Source organism: Perna viridis, chromosome 10 (assembly GCF_037379345.1).
Source record: "Perna viridis isolate PV_CMFRI_1.1 ecotype Kerala chromosome 10, ASM3737934v1, whole genome shotgun sequence".
Lineage (NCBI taxonomy): Eukaryota > Metazoa > Mollusca > Bivalvia > Mytilida > Mytilidae > Perna > Perna viridis.
This window is the reverse complement of record NC_142454.1, coordinates 19,234,659-19,255,458: the sequence shown is the minus strand read 5'-3', so window position 1 is coordinate 19,255,458 and position 20,800 is coordinate 19,234,659. Positions and strand designations below refer to the sequence as shown.

The 20,800-nt window shown below is 31.3% G+C and overlaps 2 protein-coding genes across 2 annotated transcripts; one reads left to right on the top strand and one right to left on the bottom strand.

The window, feature by feature from the left end:
- Positions 1 to 263: 263 nt before the first annotated feature.
- On the bottom strand, positions 264 to 8,758 carry LOC148604844 (copper transport protein ATOX1-like). The gene is made up of 4 exons (XM_088550589.1): positions 8,649 to 8,758; positions 2,286 to 2,361; positions 1,622 to 1,760; positions 264 to 1,066 (listed from the first exon to the last, which is right to left on the bottom strand). Exons 1-3 carry the CDS (start codon positions 8,655 to 8,657, stop codon positions 1,636 to 1,638), a joined length of 210 nt encoding a protein of 69 aa, XP_088406715.1. The 5' UTR covers positions 8,658 to 8,758; the 3' UTR covers positions 264 to 1,066; positions 1,622 to 1,635.
- LOC148604843 (acid ceramidase-like) lies at positions 8,727 to 20,281 on the top strand. Its single transcript, XM_088550586.1, has 13 exons — positions 8,727 to 8,856; positions 9,751 to 9,797; positions 11,326 to 11,410; positions 11,721 to 11,816; positions 12,561 to 12,639; positions 13,423 to 13,497; positions 14,261 to 14,306; positions 14,865 to 15,009; positions 16,230 to 16,284; positions 16,460 to 16,626; positions 17,407 to 17,574; positions 18,209 to 18,265; positions 19,243 to 20,281. The coding sequence occupies exons 1-13, from the start codon at positions 8,785 to 8,787 to the stop codon at positions 19,330 to 19,332; spliced, it is 1,182 nt and encodes a 393-aa protein (XP_088406712.1). The 5' UTR covers positions 8,727 to 8,784; the 3' UTR covers positions 19,333 to 20,281.
- The last annotated feature ends 519 nt before the right edge of the window (positions 20,282 to 20,800 follow it).

Below are 20,800 nucleotides of genomic sequence, written 5' to 3'. Positions count from 1 at the left end.
GAAACTTGATCTTAGATTTTACACATTGTCAGCATGTAATGCATAAAAAAATTTTTTGTTTTTGTTTATTATCCAGTGTTACATGCATTATTTAGAATAATTTTATGACTGCAACCAATATCATTTAAAATGGATCACTTTACAAAGTAAAGTTGGTGTGAAAGCATTTCGGGAGTTTTAACAGGAGAATTACACAGCTGGAAATTGGTTCAAATGAATTTGATGATGATAAAGGAGGTTGGAGATAAAGCAAAGGTGCAATGTACAATTTTTTCCATCCCTTTATAGTTAACAGGCAAAGTGTCAGTTTTACAGCCATGCTAAACATCTAAAATCTACATGTAAATGTATAACAAAACAAACACTTCCATAAAGGCTCTCCACACCATAATACACCTTACACTAAAATTGTCCAGCAATATGTTTATTTCATCATTAACATGTAAATATACAATCAATTTAGAAAATGACAAACAATTTTAGCAAGGTCTTTTTAATATTAATAAAGGTAACTAAAATAACTCTTTTTAAAATTATCTCCCCTTCTTACCCTGAAAAAAAATTAATTACCTCCCTTTATTTTTATGGTAGTACTGAATTCTTACATCGCAAAATGACTTTACAATTTTTTTAATGAATTCACATGATTTAATATAAACTTGATTATCAAATTATAATATATAGATAAATTAAAAATAAGCTGACTAACAGTATTTAAAAAAGCATTAATGATATGATTTAATGACCGCAAATTCATGGAATGCGCAAAAATGACAATATATGAGATAAAAAATTCTAAATGCCAGAGGCATTTAAAGCTGCATGTGAAAAAGCACAATAAAATAATGTCTGATAATGCAATCATTTGTGTGTAAAAATCTACATGAGTTTGAAGTGGTCCTTTTATTAGAACTAGCTACATGTACATGTTAGTACCCTGGCACAATCAAGTGAGTGAAACAATTACGATGACATTTAATATTCTACAATATATATATAAAAATTCTTTTAAGGTGTTTATCATTTCCAATCTTGTCAGCACCTTTGTTCTTGTCCATATAATTATCTGCAAGGAAACAGAATGAGAGAATGAAACTTAACAAGTTTGTTAAATCATGGAAGCTCAGTAAAATTATCACTTTTTCAAATTTCCATCAATTATATTTTTTAAAAAGTCTAGAATGAAAACAATACTTACTGTAAATGTATTAATTTTCACAGTTGTTGCTTTTCACATATTTGTGGGTATCAATTTTCATGGTTTAAAAAAAAAAGTGTTATATAGTGGCAAAATTTAAATTCACTGGTACAATTTTTGGCGCTTTTCAATCCAATGCAAAAATAACGAAAATTAGTACACCATGAAAATTATTACATTAACAATATTAAATTTCCTCAAAAGTTATTCTATTTTCTTCATGGTTTGAGTTTTTCTCATAACATAAAATGTTTTACTATACTTCAAATTCATTTCATAAAGAAAGGTACATGCAAATTGATTGTTTTTGTGTTTGAAATAGTTTGCTATTGTTTAGACATAGTCAACTTTAGAGTAAAAATTGTTTTTCCATCCTGAATTCCATGTGTTTAGAAGTACCCTTAAGATGTCTGCTTTTCTTACCTTCATCCAGTCCCTTAACTTTTGACTGACACAGGTTTGCCAGTTTTCTTCAGAGATTCTAAAATTTCCTCTGATGACATTGTGGTAGTCACGGTAACAGTCTGAGATGCCACATCAGTTTGTACATCAGAGACTTTATCTACAAAATAAGAAATAAGTATATATTAGTATAACAATGAAGTTGTAAAAATCATAATCTTGGTGTAAATTTTGAAGTAATGTGACATTTGAGGTTACGAAGTTAAGAATGTAACATTTTTATTGCAGAAAATGAGATTATAAAACCCTTACAGCTTTGTCACTGATAACTGCAGTGGGTTTATTTCATGATCAACAAATCAAAAAAATACATAGCCCTAAAACAATGAAATCTCAATTTTACATAAAAAATTGATTCCAGAAAAATCGATAGCTATACATAAGTAAACATAAATGTTTTTACTCTTTGTTTCAGCCCTATATACATCTGCAACTTAGTTGTTGTTATCAAAAGTAAGAGCTATGCAATTTTCTTTCTATATATAAGTTACAAATTTCATTCAGTTCATGAAGACTTGTACAAACAAAGTACATGGCATGATGAACAGGGTGACTCAAAACCTTTTGTTATTTTTTTGTGTTTTTTATGTTTGGGAATGGAATATTGAAATCATATTGAACCTACCACCTAGCTTCCCAAGAACACGCTTGGCAGCATTGGCACATCCTTCACATGTCATATCCATGTTAAACTGGAGAGTCTGAAACAACAACAAAAAATATTCAGATAAAGTGAACAGAACACAATTCCTAATAACAAACAAACTTGTTGTATACTGTATTCTATATACAGCTTAAACAGTAGGGTCCATTCATTCATGAATCTGTGGTATATGCCTACAATGAAGATGATGAAATACTGGTAGATTTGAATTCTTTTACCAAGACACTGGAGTTCCAGAGTAAATCCCACAGATACTGTAGCCATACTTACATGTATATTGGTTGACATTTTTTCAGTCCTAAATGTTACAATGTAAGTGGATGTACTAGAAATGAAGAACTACAACAGAATCACTGCTGACGAGAACACTGCATGTATAGCTCAAGCCTATTTAAACCATTTGTCAAACCATTATACATAAATGTACTTTTGCATTGTATCAAAGACTTCAGATAAAACTTACATTGAATTTGTTATTACATGTACATGTATTTATCAATGTCTAACATAATGTAAGTTCAGTAGGACTATTAACTAACTTCAAGGCTGACAATCACTTTGGTCATTAATTACTTTGTCTTTTACATTAATTTTCTTTGATGTATTAAAAAAAAACCTGGAAATATTTTTATTAAAGTTAATCCAAATCTAAAGGAAAGATTGGAGAATGGTATTATATAATAGTGTTATCTTAAAACCCTAGAAACAGTAATATTTGGTTGTCAAAATTAGGCGGTATTTTTAATTTTTCCCCCTTTTATTTTTCTTATGCTAAGGATACAGTGTAGTTAGGTTGGATGCCAGGAGCATATCTGACGGTGGACTGGCAGGCACACAGTCAGTACTGTGCTTCTATTCTACCAGCATTGTGCGATAAAATTTAATATAAGGATTAAAAATCAATATGATAGCAAAATGAGTGTTCCCTGAGGTCATTTTCGGCATCTCAACCAATAGCAGTAAACATGCTGTCAATCAGATATCTATGTACCGAGTCAGTCAAAATGGACTATGGTCAATGGTACATGTAACCCAGCACTGACCAACTATGTTCAAAGCTCCACACTACTGACTTTCTTGAAATTGGCAACTGGCATTGTTTGGCAACATGAATTTTAAGGCCAGAGTAGTCTAGTACATGTACCTGATTAGACAGACCTGTACTTAAAAACGTTCATCAATGAAGAATCCTGGGGGTGTACATATAATATGAGATGTTTATGTATAATTACTGTTTATAATTTGATAGGATATCTCTTTCATTTTTGTGTTCAATATAACAAGAGGCTCCCAGGAGCCTAAATAGCTCACCTGGTTGAATTTTGCCTTTCAATGGCAATAAATTTAAAAAGCAATAAATTTAAGAAGAAGTTGTCCAACATTTTACAGTCAAGAAGTCTTTGGTAGGACTTACCATAAGGATCATTTCAACAATTGAAAGTTTCTTTTAATCTAACATAGTTTTCAAGATATTGACTGAAAACAAAAAAAACAAAAAAAAGCCATTTTTCCACTTTCAAGGGCAATAACTCTAAAAAGGAGTTGCCAGACAACTTTTATCCTTGAAGACTTTTGTACTCCTTATAATAAGGATCATTTCAGCTATTGGAAGATTTTGGCTAAACCCAGCAGTTTTGGAGATATACATGTATGCGAAAATCCACTGTCTGATCCCTATGTTCTATTTTTTGTAACAGTGGCCATGTGTGTCCATGGATCAAAAATCCAGACATCAGTTATATGCAGAATACACCAAGAAACATTCATATCAAGTTTGGTCCCAGTTGATCAAGTAATGTCAGAGAAGATATTTGAAAGAAATAACATTAAAAAATACCAAAAAATATGGAATAACTCCAACATGGCCTGACAGATTAAAACCAAAATTTGACCACACATAGATCTCATCATGCTGAACACTTTTAACCACGTCAAATTTCAGCCAAACCTAATGGTTTTGAAGATATATGCATATAACTACTGTCTGACCCCTTTGTTTCACTTTCAGTAACAGCGGCCATGTTTTTCGACAAATAAAAATCCCCACATCAGTTCTATGCAGAATATCCTAAGGAACATTCATACCAAGTTTGGTTCTAATTGATCAAGTAGTTTCAAAGGAGAAGAGTTTTGTATAATTGTTAACGATGACGACGAACGATGACGGACGCCAAGTGATGATAATACATATAGCTCACCTGGCGTTTGGCCAGGTGAGCTAAAAAGGAAATATAAAAACAGCATTTCAGTAATAATTACTGCAATTGAAGTACAACGGTAAAATTTTTACAATGTATCTATAAATAATTCATATAAAAATAAACCGCAAAGTACATTTTGAATACACTGATCAATTTTTGAATATTACATAAAATATCAAGTGCCACTTTTCAAATGCTGTGTCATATGGGCTGAACAAGAAGTTAAAGATGCTACATATAAATCCTTATGCTGAATAAGTGCTATCCAGAAATGCTGGGGAGAACACTGGGATTACGCCCTCAAAAAATAGGGAATATCATTTTTTGCATGAAATCTTATTTTTCACAAATTCTATCCCCCCCCCCCCCCACCGAAAATTCTTTTTTGTGCCTCCTACCCTTGGCATCATGGGGATTCAGCATCTTTGCTACAGGTATTCTTTTTTTTTGATCCACTCAGAAAATAGCTTTATCATGAAAGGGACCAATGTCATGTTTGATTACAAAAGGATCAAAAGCTGTTTTTTTTTTTAAAAACTGCATTGGCACCTTGAATTTAATTTAGACAATCATAAAGCTATGATATCTGCTGTAAGGTAAAATCTTCCCAAATGAAAATGGTAGAAATGAGAAACACTGGAAAGCTGCCAAGTTTGAAGTTTGTGAAATGTCTTACTTGTCTTTGAAAAAAAAATCACTATACCTTTTCAACATTGGTACGTACCCAGGCTAAGGGATTGATATTTTTCTGAGACAACAAAGTGCTTGTGGTGTTAGTCAAATTAATGGTTTCATAAAATTTTAAGGTCTAAATTGTCATTTAGAATAGGAAGATATAACCAACTTCATAATACTGTATGTTATCCAGCATGTAGAATTGTTATTGACAAAATAGGATTTCAAAGGTGGGAACAGCACTTTTAAGATAGAACAATCACTGTACAATTAGTCCAATAAATTGGCAAGAATTAGCTCCAATAGAAATCCTACCTCAGGATAATACTTTGCATGCTCAGGCAATTACAAGAGAAAATACTTTTACATACTTTTTTTCATGTTTTGCTGTTAAAGATCATCACCAATTATTTTTTTCTCTCAAGCTGACATTTATTTACGCTCAGTACAGTAATGTATAGTTCATATATCAATGGTCTCGGTAGCCCGAAATAGAAGGGCGCCGCGCCCTTGGTGCCCTTACACACGCCCTTCTGCCCTTTTTTTGCAACGGTAAGTTCTGAACAGGTGGTTTTTTGCATGATCGATTTATTTCCTGTCATAAATATTACAACTACAGTCATGACACGTACCTGAAGTTTATCTGGAGAATACAATCATGTCATTAAAATCAATTAGTGTAGATTAAACTTCAAAGGTGTTAATTATTTATTGGATTAAATATTTATGAAAAAGTTTCAAACGTTGTGCAAACAAAATTAATTACAATATAGACAATGACGAATAACATGTATTCATATGGAGATTGGAAGCCGATTTGACCTAGAGACATCGGGTATAAGCAGTGACCTAATTGGTAATGGTATCCTGAAGAGTCTAAAAGACCCAACTACACTTAGATCACTCTTATTGCTGGCAGATACACTACCACACATATCCACTTTATCACTGGTCTTCCAACGTAGAGATGTTAACCTCAGCATGGGAAAATCAACAGTACACAAAACAATCAATATGTTAGAAACCAGACAAACACAAGATGGAACCTGGCAGCTGAAATACTCCCAGATGTCATCTGATCTACAATTGACAACTACTCCAAGTTCTGACTTCAACACAAAAGTTAGCAATGTTGGTAACTTTCATGAACTGCTGTTTGTATGGGTGAATGTGTACATGTGTATTTTGAGCCTGTAAGCAATGAATGTGAAGTATGAATGTAGTGTGTGATGCTATGAATTTTGAAATTATATAAATGTTTTATTTGATATAGTTTTCATATTGTAATAAATAATCAAAACATGTTTACATCTTCATTGCTACCATATATACAGTTACAAAAATTTGCACACATAATAAAAACATAATGTCATAGCTGTAGAACTGTAGCTCTTATTGTAAATATGACAATTTTTTTATATTTGCATAAAGTAACTATAAAAAAAATTCCATATAAACCATAAGAGCTGGGGTTCAGCAGCTAGTTATCAGAAAGAAAAATTCAAATAAAAAAAACAAACAAAGAAACAATGAAACAAAGAAAATTGCATACATAGAAAATGAAACAATCAACTTGACATGGTAAACATGCGAAGTCCAAAAAAAAAAAGTGCCCTTCTCCGACTACAAAGGTGCCCCTCTGCTCAACAGCACTCTGCCCCTTTCAATTTCTAGCTGGAACACTGTATATTGTTAAGCATACCCTCTTAATCTATGTGTATATTTATAATTATTAATTGTTTATAAGAAAGGACTGAATATGTATGATTTACTTTTATCCAATCCATTTTGATAAATTTGAATTTTACTGTCAATTTTATTTGGTTGAAATCAATGCTCTTCACTTCCTGTTTATAAATGGTAAAATATTAATGATAAGATGGATAATTTGACTTATAAGTGTATTAAAATGAAAATATTTAACACATTTTATCCTTCTAGACAAATTACTACAAGAAATAAATTCCCTACATGTATACAGTGCTTGCCTTTAGCCACTAGCCCGAAGCCCCGGGCTAGTAAAAAATTGTTCGGGCTAATGAAATGATGTGTACATGTCTAGTTTCGGGCTAGTTGAATCATATGCAGTCCTCTATTATTCGGGATAGTCATTGAGAATTTTGAAGGGAAGGACTGTGTATATTGATTACCAAATATCTTTCAAGACCAAAAAGGAGTCCCTCAAATCTTGAGTTGATATGAAGACTATATCTAAATTTTACTTGCATAAATAATAGAATATTATTGGGCTGATAAATTGCTAGAAACTTGTTATAAATGAGGTATTAAATGATATAAAATAATTACATTTGGACTATATTTTTGTGTAGTGTTCAGAATTAGAAGGGACGTCCCAGTGATATCGATATTAATCAGAAATTTATCAGATCTTAATAATCTTTGCAAATTTATACAAGTGATTAACAATAAGATAGAATCTCCAGGGTAATAGCTGATATTGTTATAATTAGCATAATATGTTTTTTTAACACCATTGTTTTATATAATTTACCTCTGTGCAGTACATTCATGTAATATTGTATTATTATATTAACTGTTTTTGTTCCTGTGTACCTAATTTGGTTTTGGAGAATAAAGTTTTATAAAAAGTGATAGACCAGTCACATAAGGTATTTTCAACTTGATTGGAAGGATCAAAAACCCCAAAATATCTATAGAGTTCTCCAGTGTATATGAAAGAACAAATAAGTATATTTCTTTGAATTTACCGAATTTCGACTAATAAGCAAAATTTTTCAAATGGGACGAGCTCTGACTTTCCACGGCCCAGCTTGTCTGGCATATCTGCCGTTGGACATCAGAGCGATCTCGAACTACCAATAGTCTATATACAAGTGTTATATTAGGTACCAGTATCGTATTGCATATCCCTGAGCAGGTGTACGTCAAAACATGGATGCTATAAAAATATAGTGCATTTTCTTTTTGCCTCTCTACAAACTAATATTTTGTCAAAAGATATGAACAATGACTTATAAAATAGAGCAAACATCACACTGTAAGATGAAGAACTTTTTTAAAAGAAAATCTAACATGATATCATAAAAATGTTCCACTGAAAAGGTTGGTTTGGTGAGTGCAAAACGAAAGTGAAAGTAGGGAAAATGGCTACTTATAGTTCGAGACTACTTTTCTGTCCGATCTTCGTGGACTCACCCTATTTTCTTTGCGGGAAATTATTTTTTCACATGTCTTTAGAAATGCTACATAAGTGAAAGTTTTATTGAATCAATTTACCTATTTTTAAAAAAATCCTAAATATATGCACTTCACTACAGAAGTCTATGGGAAAATTAATGCGATACTGAGACCATTAACTTATAACAGGTCTTGAGGAAGATACATAGAGTCATAGATTAATAAAGAAAAAGAAGAACTACCTAGTGAAAGAAAGTGTTACCTAAAAATGAATGTAAAAACTACAAACCTGTGACATTTTGCTAACAGATATTGACACGTAAGCTAATAAATTTTTTTGTGTTCAATCAAATCACTTCCCGGAAGACATTGAATGGGACACGGGGAGTAACTCTGAATGAAATTCTGTCATGTGACAAGGAAAAATGTGTTCAATGTATTTCCTACTACTAGTTTTTTTGTCTGCTTGTGCTGTGATTTGGGGACAAGTACCACCAGTAAGGCATTACAAGGGTCGAACGGTGTCACTGAAAACTGCCTCCAATTTCAGACTAAAGATTTTACTTTATAAAACTGTGGAGTTTTAGCAGTTTTAGCAGGGACTTATTATTACAATTTACAGTAACTGGTCTTTCCTAATAAAGTCTATATTAATGATGTTTAAATACAACAGTGCCTCCCCAGTCATTATGTTAAGAACTTTTTCTTTAATCTTTTAATTGGTAGTATACTCATATCGTTGAACTAGCAGAAAGACACAACGATTACCGTAACAGATTATTAGTTTAGGAAAATGAGAATTTTGATATTTCTTTCTCAAGACATTCATTTAGTCCTCATTTTATTGTTATTCAAAGCACACTTATTAAAATTGCCATTCGCATTCAGCAGATTTTCTCTTTCATTTGATATTAATTTCATTTTAATAAATGCAATAGTTTTTACAAACATTCAGTTACAAATCATTTTTACTGTAGAATGACATATACAATATAATAGACAATATCAATAGCAATTTTTAAAATAAAAGTACTCTATGACATCATATTTTTTAATACAAATTTGGAAGACCTCTTTAAAGAATGTTAGTGTTTTGTTTTATGAAATGAAATTATTTTTTTATGTATTATTCATTTTATTAAATCATTTGCTATTGGCAGTTACATGTATCTTCTATTCAAATATAGTTCAATTAGCTTTACAAGAACTATCAATAAGTAGTTTTATCAGAATATGGAAAAGAATTCTTTTATATAGAAAGTAAACTGAGCTTTTAATTATAATATTTTGGACTTAAAATTGATGTTACTGTAATAACCCCCGTGACTGTATATACATGTATATATATAGTATTTGAAATATTAGTTTTATATGTACATTTGTATTTTTAGTATGATGAAACATGTGTTACTAATACTTACCCACCAAGTGATAAAAGGTAATTTCATGTAAATCTATTAGACTTCAATAAGCTTATATAAATACTTAAACATATTATGATCATACTACTGTGAAAGTACTTTAATTCGTGGATACTAATTTTTGTTGATTAGGGAAGAAACACAAGTTCCTTTATTCTTGAATTCATGGTTTTGAGGTTTTCAGTATACATATCAATAGGATTTTCCTTTTCGTTGGGAACCAAATTTCGTGGTTTGGCTTACCCACGAGAACCACGAAAATTGGTATTCCACAAACAATAGTACTTTCACAGTATCATGTAAGTGTACTTTTCAGTTCAAATACATATGTTATATATATTTACTTATTTACATTATGACCTGTTTTAAGAGTGAAAAAAAAAATCTCTCAGACCAAAATGGATCTTGTATTAGAGGCCATTAAGCATCATTTGATGCACCACTAGTCCAACCACTTATATCAGACAAATATATATGCTGACCCAATTCAGTCAGGTTTTTTGAGGGTTCAGATCTGAATAAGCCAACAACTAACAGCCTACGAAAGATCATTGTAGAGGACAATCGGCCAGGTCTGTAAGGGCAGCCAAGGTTGATTAAAAGCTCCTTAGTATGATGTATACACATGCTTGTAGCCCTAATCTTATGATTTAACATGACTTCTTGGTAATACTTATTTAAATTTATTTCAAGTGCATGACTTTGCATTAAATAATGGCTTATTTAATTATATGGATTGTGTTTTGTAGACAATGTGCTACCTTCAATCTAGTATGACTTCTTTAGTGGCTCTGCAGTTGCTTACTAATAAATGCATTTATTTAAAATGCATTGTCCTGATATACTACTCTAATAACACTTGTCTGTTGTTTAGGTCATTAGGTCAATCACATGATATGGTGTATAGGTAGCTGGGATGGATCTGAATTTAGGATTTCAGGTTAAAGGTGTTACTAAAATTAAAGGCCATAACATGCCAGCAAAGTAGGCAAGATCATTTTTTTGCGGGTGGACATTGTGAAAATTTAGATTTTTTGCCCCATAAGTTCATAATTTTAGGGTGGCATGCACCTTAGGTCCATCACCTGCTGATGTATGAATGCAAGCCTAGGGGTACAATGATGTTGATAGCAGTATTGCATGGTTGTCAAGTTCTCATGAAATTTATTTTTATCACATGAATTGAAGTAAAATTTCTGCAAATTTATTTGTACTGTTTGTTCTGAAAATATGTGTGCATGACTTCTTAAAAATTGACAGCCATTGTATTACATTGTACTTGTAACAAATTATAGGGATTCAAATTTACAAGAGTAGAAGATCTTGGACATTTAAAGTTTCAAGTTAATGGTCCACTTAAGGGAAATAATTATTCCACAATAAAGTGCAAGTACCAATTCAAAGGGTTGAAGGTCATGGATCCAGATGGTGTTTAAAAATTCAAATAATATTAGATCTTATGTCAGAAATTGAGAATCCTAGGTCTTTGACGATAACCCCAGTATATGTCTATTAACCCCAGTATATGTCTATTTCAATTTTCAGCCACCTGGTGTCAAATTATGTTGTCAACCTGGATTTACCACCTGTACAAAGATGGCAGAAACTAGCCAAAGACAAGTCTACCCAGGTTTGTGGTCATTAATCATTAACTAAAAGAGGGATAGTATTCTATTTTTTTTTTTTAAACATTCTCAGTAAACATTTTGAAAAAAAGGTTTAGAAGGGTTACATGTAATGTACTTCCAAATTTAAAAAAAAATCCCTGTCCTGCTTATTTTTTTGTTGTTGAAATATTTGCCACATTATTCACGTAAAAATCTTAATTTGAAAAAAAAGGAACAGATTCAATTTTACTTTATGATATGGCATAAACAAAACAGGAAACTAATTGTTTAATTAGGAAGTTGTGTTATTACTTTAGATACTTCATGTTACAGATAAAGGCTTTATTAACCAGTGTGATCAATTTACTTGACAACTTTGGTAATGGCACTAAAGTCCAGAGCATTATAGACTATCTGAATAGTAAAGGGGTAAGTACAAATCTAGATTGGGAAAGGAGAATCTGGTGTAAAAATTTATTATATATTCTTACACTGCGACTAGTATCAAACAACATTTCTACACTCTGAAACAAAATTTCTACACTCTAGGTAGTTGTATATTTAAATTTAAATTGCAAATTGTTTTAAAATTATGCATCCAGATGTGTGTAAATGATCTCAATTTAAAAAGCAAATCAGATTAAATCTTTGAAAGTACATGTAGTTGATTGACAAAGATATTTTTATCTTATTTGGTTTAACTACTTAAGAAATATCTTAATTTGTTTAGCATGGAAATGGATTTATTTTACAGCCACAACATTATGTGATTTCCTGACAAGTATTGTTGAATCTTACAATTCAAAAATCAGATTGGTTATTACTAAATGTTATCCACACACAGTGTCACTATAATTTATTACAAACACCTTGTCCGGTAATACTACACCAATCCATCCATCCATTACACTCTTCTGTTACAGATTTCTATGCTTCTGTCAGAAGGAATGCTAAAATTTTTGGTATATTGCTTTTTCAGGATAACTTGTATCATACCTGCTCTTTCTGGGTTCCTAATTTATCTACTTCCTGTTTACCAGGCAACTCAATATTATTTTAGGCGATGCATAAATTTGACAGAAATAGTTAAGTAGGGGTATATTCTCAGCACAAAGTAGCATGCATCATCTTGTTCTGAATAAAATTCATGTTCGATGGAATTTTTCACTTAAGGATAGCATGGATAACACATTACCTCAGCCATATGCAGATGAAATGAGAGGAATTGCTAAAGCTTCGGGACTTGGATTAGGTATGTTTTAATAGTAGCAACCAGTGGTTGATTTCACAAAAAGTCATATATGTAATGTTGTAATATATGTAGGCAATTTTTAAGTATGTAATTATAAGCTATTGTTTGAAATATCTTGCTAAATTGCTGAAATATTTGTGAAGCTTTCAATTTTTTATTGTAGAGTTACCTCCCATTTTACAGTTGATCTTGCTGCAGTAAATTTTAGTTTGGCATTCATACATATATATATAGACAAACATATTGTTTTAGACTAAATAGAATTAAGTTTGCAGATTTTCTCAACTATGTTATTTGCTACATTGATACATTTTAATTAGACAGAATTTTAAATTTCTCTATTATTTATATCAATCGTAGGAAAATTCTAATAGGGTGAAATTTATTGTCTTGATTTGAACTTAAATTACATTTTTTTCAGTGTATATGAGTGATGTCTTCTTTTATTGACATTTAAGATAGAGTAGCAACATGATCATTCCAAGTACACTGTTCATCAACACATATATCATATCCATATCCATGATGCCAGACTACTGTAAACCAGGATTTTTTTTTTACAGTAAAACTCTTTTCCCAATTTCTGTGGAAAAATATTTATCTCTACAATATAGATGCATATCCCTTTTTTTTCTTTGAAGCAGACCATAGTTCAACATGTTTAATTTGATGAAAGATAGCAATTTTCAAAGTTGTATAAATATAGGTTAATTGAGAAAAAAATTGTAGTAAGAGATGGCACAACAAATTCCCAGTTTGCAGTAAGTTAACTATTTATTTCAGGGGAGGTAATCATCTACAACATTTTTTATGAGATTTTTACAGTATGCACTTCAATTGTTACAGAGGATAAGAATGGTTTGTATAGTCTTAGTTCCATAGTCAAAAACTAGAATGAGAACAAATTACACATAATTTAATGTACAGTTAAATCTGTCTTCAGCAATAACCTGTACTAAAATACTTTATATATTCTTAGAGAATGACCATTGATGTAACCTAGGTATCTAACACAACACTCATTAACATACATGTTTACTATCTGTTCAATAGAATACATCAGGATTGTCTCTCATTTACCATGACAATTCGTAGGTTACATCAATAAACGATGGCTCTCTATTGAAATATGCCCACATGTATGTACAAATGTAGTGTATTCTATGTTATACACAACCTGTATATAAAGATCACCTGTCTTATGTGACCATGATTTGACTCACTTTTTGAAGGTGACTATATTTACCTAGAGATTTTGATAATGCAAAAATGTTAAAACTTTACCTTACACAAAAAATCAGATGATTTCAGTCTTTATACTTTGAAAATAGTTTGAAATATAAGAAATTAAAGATAAGGTAAACATAAGTATATATCTTATGTGATCACAGTTTTTAAATTTTGCTTTTTTTTAAAATTTTTTAATAATTGTTTACATCACATGCAAGATAATGACAGAAACAGATGATTGTCCATAAGAAAAGGCTCAACTGGTTGCTTAATTATAAGAATTTTTGGTTCCAATGTAGATTTGACAGTAATGAGGATGCTGATAATACTTTTTGACTATTACGAGTCTCGCACTGTCAGTGTTTTGTTTCACATGTTTATGTTGTTTCAGGAAAACTGTACCATGCAAGAAATTTAGATTTTGGTTTATTCATGGGGTAAGGTGGCTTAGATTATTGTGCAATTATTTAAGCAATTAAAAGCAACAACGTTAATCCAGTTTTGTTGAAGCATTTCCTTTTGGGGGTTTAAGGAGGTAGACCTGGGGTAAGGGACACAACCCTTACAAATCATTGGAACGTTTGTATTCAGCATTATACATCAATGTCATGTAAGCATCAGAGTAACTTAGATTGATTTCATTCTGTGTCAAATGAAAGCTTGATAGCCTGTGGTGAATATGATACAAACATATCACTGACTTCATGAGTTATGTCCCTTACCTAGGTCTACCTCCTTAATTTTATATAATGAGCCTTTGTATTGGTTTGCTGTCTTCTGACAACAAAGGTTATTTGTACATACTATCTATATTTCACTAAAATATACTATTTGAATTACAGTGAGAAATTACTTTTAGGCAAGTAGACTTTGTGTTACCATACATAAAACTATGAAATTGTTCTACCATACATGAAACCATGAAAGTATGTAACGTGTATACAATTTATTACTATTACTGTATTATGGACATTAGTTATAATACCTTATTTCAGTTGGGATATAAAGAATCATACCTGGGCTGTAACAGAAGTTTTACGTCCCCTGATTGTCAACGTAGACTACCAGAGAGGAGGGAAGACACTGTATAAAGCTGTCCACTATGCTGGATATATTGGTGTCCTTACTGGAATCAAACCAGTATGTTTTTTTTAAAATAGTTTCTTGAATTTATTGACAAAAGTTTGTATTGAGTCCCAGTGGAAAAAGAATAAAGAAACAAACTAATAAGTAAATAAAAAACAAAATAAAAACATAAATATGTAACCAAATAATTGTCCTTGGTTGTCTGTAATGACAAATATGAAAATAATGTTACCTAGCAAGGTAATGTATTATCTGCTGTTTAATTCATAGAATTATTGAAACAGCATCCTTTCTCAAAATCGTTATGAACTTTCTAAAACACTGTTTATTTCACCTTTAGTTTATTTTTATGTTACTTGAGTATATAAGGACAACTCTTTCTCTCTACCTGTATATAATGATGTTTTTGGGCCAACTGCAGCCTGGCTTATGGTGTGAGGGTTTCCTCATTTTTCGATGAAGACCAATGAGGTGGCCTTGGGATGGCATTTTCATCCTGGTGGGGTTGTTTGCCTCTGTTACATATACACCATACATATTCTCATTATAATCAATGGGAATAATGAATCTCTGAAGTGAAATCTGTACAATCAAAGTATTAAAAACAAATCCTATTGGACAGAGAGATGTGTTCAGTTATGTCGTGATGTCGTGTGTTCAGTTATGTTGTGTGTTCAGTTAAATCATATGTTCAGTTGAGTCATGTGTTTAGTAATGTCATGTGGTCACTTATGTCGTGTGTTCAGTTGAGTCATGTCTTCAGTTATGTAATGATCAGTTACATCATACCTTCAGATGAGTCATGTGTTCAGTAAGGTCATGTGTTCAGTTACTTCATATGTTCAGTTGAGTCTTGTGTTCAGTTATTTAATGATCAGTTACATCATGTGTTCAGTTGAATCATGTGTTCAGTAATGTCATGTTTTCAGTTATGTGTGTTCAGTTACATCGTGTGTTCAGTAACTTCATGTGTCCAGTTATGTCATGTGTTCAGTTATGTTGTGTGTTCAGTTACATCATGTGTTCAGTAACTTCATGTGTTTAGTTATGTTGTGTTAAGTTCAGTTATGATGTGTGTTCAGTTAAGTCATGTGTTCAGTAATGTCATGTGTTCAGTTTAGACAGATGTTCAATTTACTGAATCTCAAAACTAATTTATATTTTAAAAGTTCAGACAGGTTTTTGTGTATTCTGGGTTCAGTTGAGACAAGTTTAAATATAGTACAGAGAGCCATTTTAGTTTACAGTATATTTTTATATTAAATTTTTTGTAGGGTGTATTTACCTTATCTATGAATGAAAGATTTGAATTAAAAGGAGGATTTATAGGTAAGTAGTATAGATGTGTTCAATGCATAGAATGATGAAATTTGAATTTTGATATCCATAATAATCACCCTTGTTGAAACTGATTAATTTGATGTATATTCACTTCATGTGAGCTTGGTCACAGATTCTCATGAAAATCATGTAAAGTTCATGTGAAATAGTTTTGCCTATGTAGGTGTGATAGAATGGATAATTGGCATTAGAACAGGCCAATGGATGGGATTTCTAACCAGAGATACACTGCATTACTCCAACAGCTATGAAGAGGCCAAGAAAAATCTGACTATAACAAAGATGTTAGCTCCAGCCTACTTCATACTCGGTGGAAATTCATCCGGACAGGTATGTTGTTCAATTTTACGTAAATTCTTTTGAAAATTATTTTTGTAGGGTGTCAATTTTTGTAACATTTGTCAGACTGTTGAAATTTATTTTGGGTAAAAATATTCTTGTTAAACATAGTCAACTGGCATGGGTAGATTTGAAAAACTGATGATCACAAATGAAAGTACATTTTGAATTATACATTATCCAATGTCTGACTATTTCTATATGCTATTTACATACATTCAGAAGTTGTTTTTATAAGTGGAACATATTCATGTGAACTGAGCATTGACATGATTTTCTTGTGAAAATTTCATATGAAGTTTTTGTTAAGTCAATTTCCTGAGAAAAAAATCAAATACTGCCAGAAAATTAAAGAATAGGAACACCTTCTCATTAGAGAAGGTGGTATTACCCAGGGTTATCTGAAATTTCTGATACTCTCAGCGGTGTTAATATCCTAAATCCTTCATTCTTAAGGAAGCTAGAACATGCAACATTAAAATAAAATGTTTTATGATGTTTTGTAAAATAAAAAGTAATAGTGGATCCTCTAAATCAGCATACTAATCACAATATGAGTTCTAAAGTGTAAAAAAAGAAGCAAATACTGCCAGAAATTGCAACACTAGGAAATCTTAGACACCCTCGGGAAAGTTCTCTAGCTCAGCACAGTCTCTTTAGAAAGTTTAACATCTAACTCTTGGGTGTCTGAGTTTTTCCTATCTTGCTTTTTCAGAGAAGTTAGGTTCTTAGTTTCTGTTTCCACCTTTTCTAGTTATTTTCTGACTTCAGGGTTGTGTGATAACCAGAGACAGTGATAAAGCTGCTGATGTGTGGACCATGGATAAGGCTGAGGGGTGGTATATATTAGAGACGAATTACGATCATTGGAAAAATCCTCTCTTCCTGGATGATAGACGGACGCCTGCAAATAAATGTATGAAGAAAATGACACAAGATGTAAGTAAAGTAGGATATTTGACTTTGAATATAAAATTTGGTGATATAAGTGGGATAGATCCAGATATTTTGAAAGTAAGGTTCCAGAGAGGTTCCAAAAAGGGGTTTTCTATTTCTAGTCTGTTGTTTGCTCATTGTTACTCAAATTTTTCAAACAAAAAGAGGATCTCCAACTTCTAAAATCCCCCTTGATCTGCCACTGTATACTTTGTCTTAAGAAACTAATTAACACCAGTTTTTTAGATTTTATTGTCAATGGACTAAATTTTTTTTTCAAAAGCACTGTGTTACAAGAAATTTATTCAGTGTTATATTTTGTCACTTTTAGTTAAAAAAGAACAAATCTCATCTCCATTAAATGTTTTTTAGCTTTTCTACACACTGGTCTTTAATTGTGTACTATATGTGTCTCTGTCCTACAATAACTTGACACTGCTTTGAGGGATTTTTAAAACATGTTGGTTCAATGTTTGTCTTCTTGAAAGGAAGCTTCCAACTGTTTTTCATTACATTACCTCATTCTGTCATCTTTCAGAGGCTGGAAATCATTTTAACAGATTTAGTATATGATATATCTTGTTCATATGTCTTGAAATGATTATTTCAGTCATTAAACACTTATTGTATATTACAGAATGCTGGCTGGTCAGGTTTGTTTAATGTTTTGTCCTCAAAGCCAGTACTGAACAAGGTAAATTTTACAGGTTATTTCATGTAGATCAAAATGGCAGACAGATTTTCTTCAATTTTGCAAAAAATTGGTTCTGCATTCAATACAGTTTCAAAATTTTAAGTAAAAGAAATACAATGTATAGGTAGCATGGCACATGGTTTATGTTTAAAACATTGAATCACTGTATATCCTTATCTACATATAGTTTTAACTAATTTTGGTCCATTCTGAGTAATAATTCAAAATTACTGTCTGGATAGTTAAACTGTGTGTCACAGTAGGTATGATCTACTTGTAATTTGGTTTTTGTTTTTTTCTCTGCAAATATTTGGTCAGTTAAGGAATGACTGTTATATTTTTTTGATCTATGAAGAAAAAACCTCAATCATGTGGTGGACACTAAATAACCTACATAGCAGGTTATTTTAAAGTGTGCACCATGGGCATTTGGGTTATTTCAAATAGATGGAAAAAAAATAAGTCATTCCTTATAATTTTATTTAAGTGCCACAATTCAACGAGTAAATCATTAAAAAAGTTTGATGGCATCACAGTCATTGCAAAATTCGGTAAACAAAATTTTTTATCCAATCAGAAACCATGTTACTTCTGAAATTAAATTATTAAAAGATAGTAACCATAATATTTTTTTGAATATCTACTTCAAGAAGACACAAACATGAAATGTTGATTTAGTTGAACTAAGAGACTGTAAAGTTCCATTTGTTTTCAAAAAAAAATTTGTGTTTCAGTTTATAATACTTTTTTTTTTATTAATAAAGGTAACATATCAATTTGTTGGCAGAAAAAAGGGGATATTGAACTGTAGTTTCAGCAAGCAAAGGGAGACTACAAAATAGAGAAAGACATTTATTTAAAAAAAAAAGCATTGTAAAATGGAAAGAAATTTTGATTATTCAATTTTGCACATTTTATTACAAATAAGCCATAATTAATGAGTATTATTTTGAGTAACTTGAACATTTTATATTTAGTTGACCACCTATACAGCTTTGATGCAAGTGGATGCTGGTGCCCTTGAGACCTGGCTCCAGTTTTGTCCTGATCCCTGTTGGCCATTTTAGGTTACCAGTTTGACAATATCCATAAGCATTGTTTACAAGATATTTATACATTTGAATGCAATCTAAATAGAAACTAGATTAATTTAAATTGAATTAATTTCTGGCCAATGTATATCTTTTCAATGTGCCATATGTGTGCACTTTTTCTACTGATCTCCACTCGTCTATTTGATGTAATATTCATAATCTTTGACTTTAGTATATAATACTCTGTTTGATTCCATGTAAAGATTTTTACATGTTCATGTAGAGATTAATTAACACAGTTTCTATGTGTACCAATCAAAATGGTTTTGTTTTTTATGACTTTGTTCAATATGCATTCCCATGATTTTATAATGATGCATGTACTTGTATGAGATTGTAGAATGAAATCCCGATGATTTTATTTTTATAGTTTTTTTGCTGTATATTTGTGATGCAATTTAAGATAGTTTTATAATTGTTAAAAAATGTTGGGACATGATTGACAGGGGCGGATTCAGACACTTTGAAAAGGAGGGATGCCAGCTGGTGTTCCTCAGAAAAGGAGGATGCTGGGACATGATTTACCATTTTTTGTCAATTTTACACATGAAAATGACAATTTTTCCAAAAAGACGGTGGAGTAGCAACCACCTGCACCCCCTCTGGATCCACCACTGATAGAGCTGTTTCTAATTCAGTACTTGCTTGAATTACTAAGTCATACTTTTGACATAGCCAATGTTAGGATGTCCTTGAAAATCAAGTAGGACACTAGAGATATTTACAAAATATTTGGCTTATTTTGTATGAACACGATCAATTATACTGGTTCTTTTTAAAAAGTGTATTCTATAGGCCAGGAAAAGCTTAAGTAAATGTACAAAATTTCTACATCTATCAATTAGCTTGGAACCAAACATATATTGTTAATGTTTAATGTACTTGATTGTTTTCAATAAAATAAAGTTGGAATTGGCCTTTGTGTACTTGTTTCTACTTATCTGGAGCTATTTTTTTGTTCATGTAGTTAATTAGTGAGAAAACAATACATTGATGCTTCGAGATTTTTTTTGTTGTATCAGTAGGATTTTTTTGGTAAGAGAAACAGGAATTGATCGTAGAGCAGAGTAAGCTAGCCTTTACAACATTGAGCTCTTCTACATGCACATTAATTTAAAGATGTTTGTGATTTAAGGGTGGATGCCCCCTGAAATCCTATTAAACATGTGAAATATTCCTTGGATCCAACTGATAAAAGTAATCATTAAAATTTTTAGTACATATTCATGACATTTGTATATCTATACACCTGCAAACACAGTTTTGGAATATATATGAATCACTTTGTCTTTCCATCCATTTTTTTTGGTCTGTTTGTATGTCCACATTAACTGTTGCTTCACCTCCACCTAAATTGCTCTAGGGATTTTAATGAAATGTGATAGGAAGGATAGGTAAGAAGATGAGCAAGAAATAAGGAATAGGGAGATTATCAAACTAT

What these genes read in the sequence shown, in the direction of transcription:
- LOC148604844 (XM_088550589.1), bottom strand. An exon ending in TGTTCTTGGGAAGCTAGGTG is followed by an intron (nt 1,761 to 2,285) that starts GTAGGTTCAATA and finishes CTTATTTTGTAG; the next exon opens with ATAAAGTCTCTGATGTACAA.
- LOC148604843 (XM_088550586.1), top strand. Translation starts at nt 8,785, where the DNA reads ATGTGTTCAATGTATTTCCTACTACTAGTTTTTTTGTCTGCTTGTGCT. An exon ending in TACCCACCAAGTGATAAAAG is followed by an intron (nt 9,798 to 11,325) that starts GTAATTTCATGT and finishes TTCAATTTTCAG; the next exon opens with CCACCTGGTGTCAAATTATG. An exon ending in AGCTTCGGGACTTGGATTAG is followed by an intron (nt 12,640 to 13,422) that starts GTATGTTTTAAT and finishes TATTTATTTCAG; the next exon opens with GGGAGGTAATCATCTACAAC.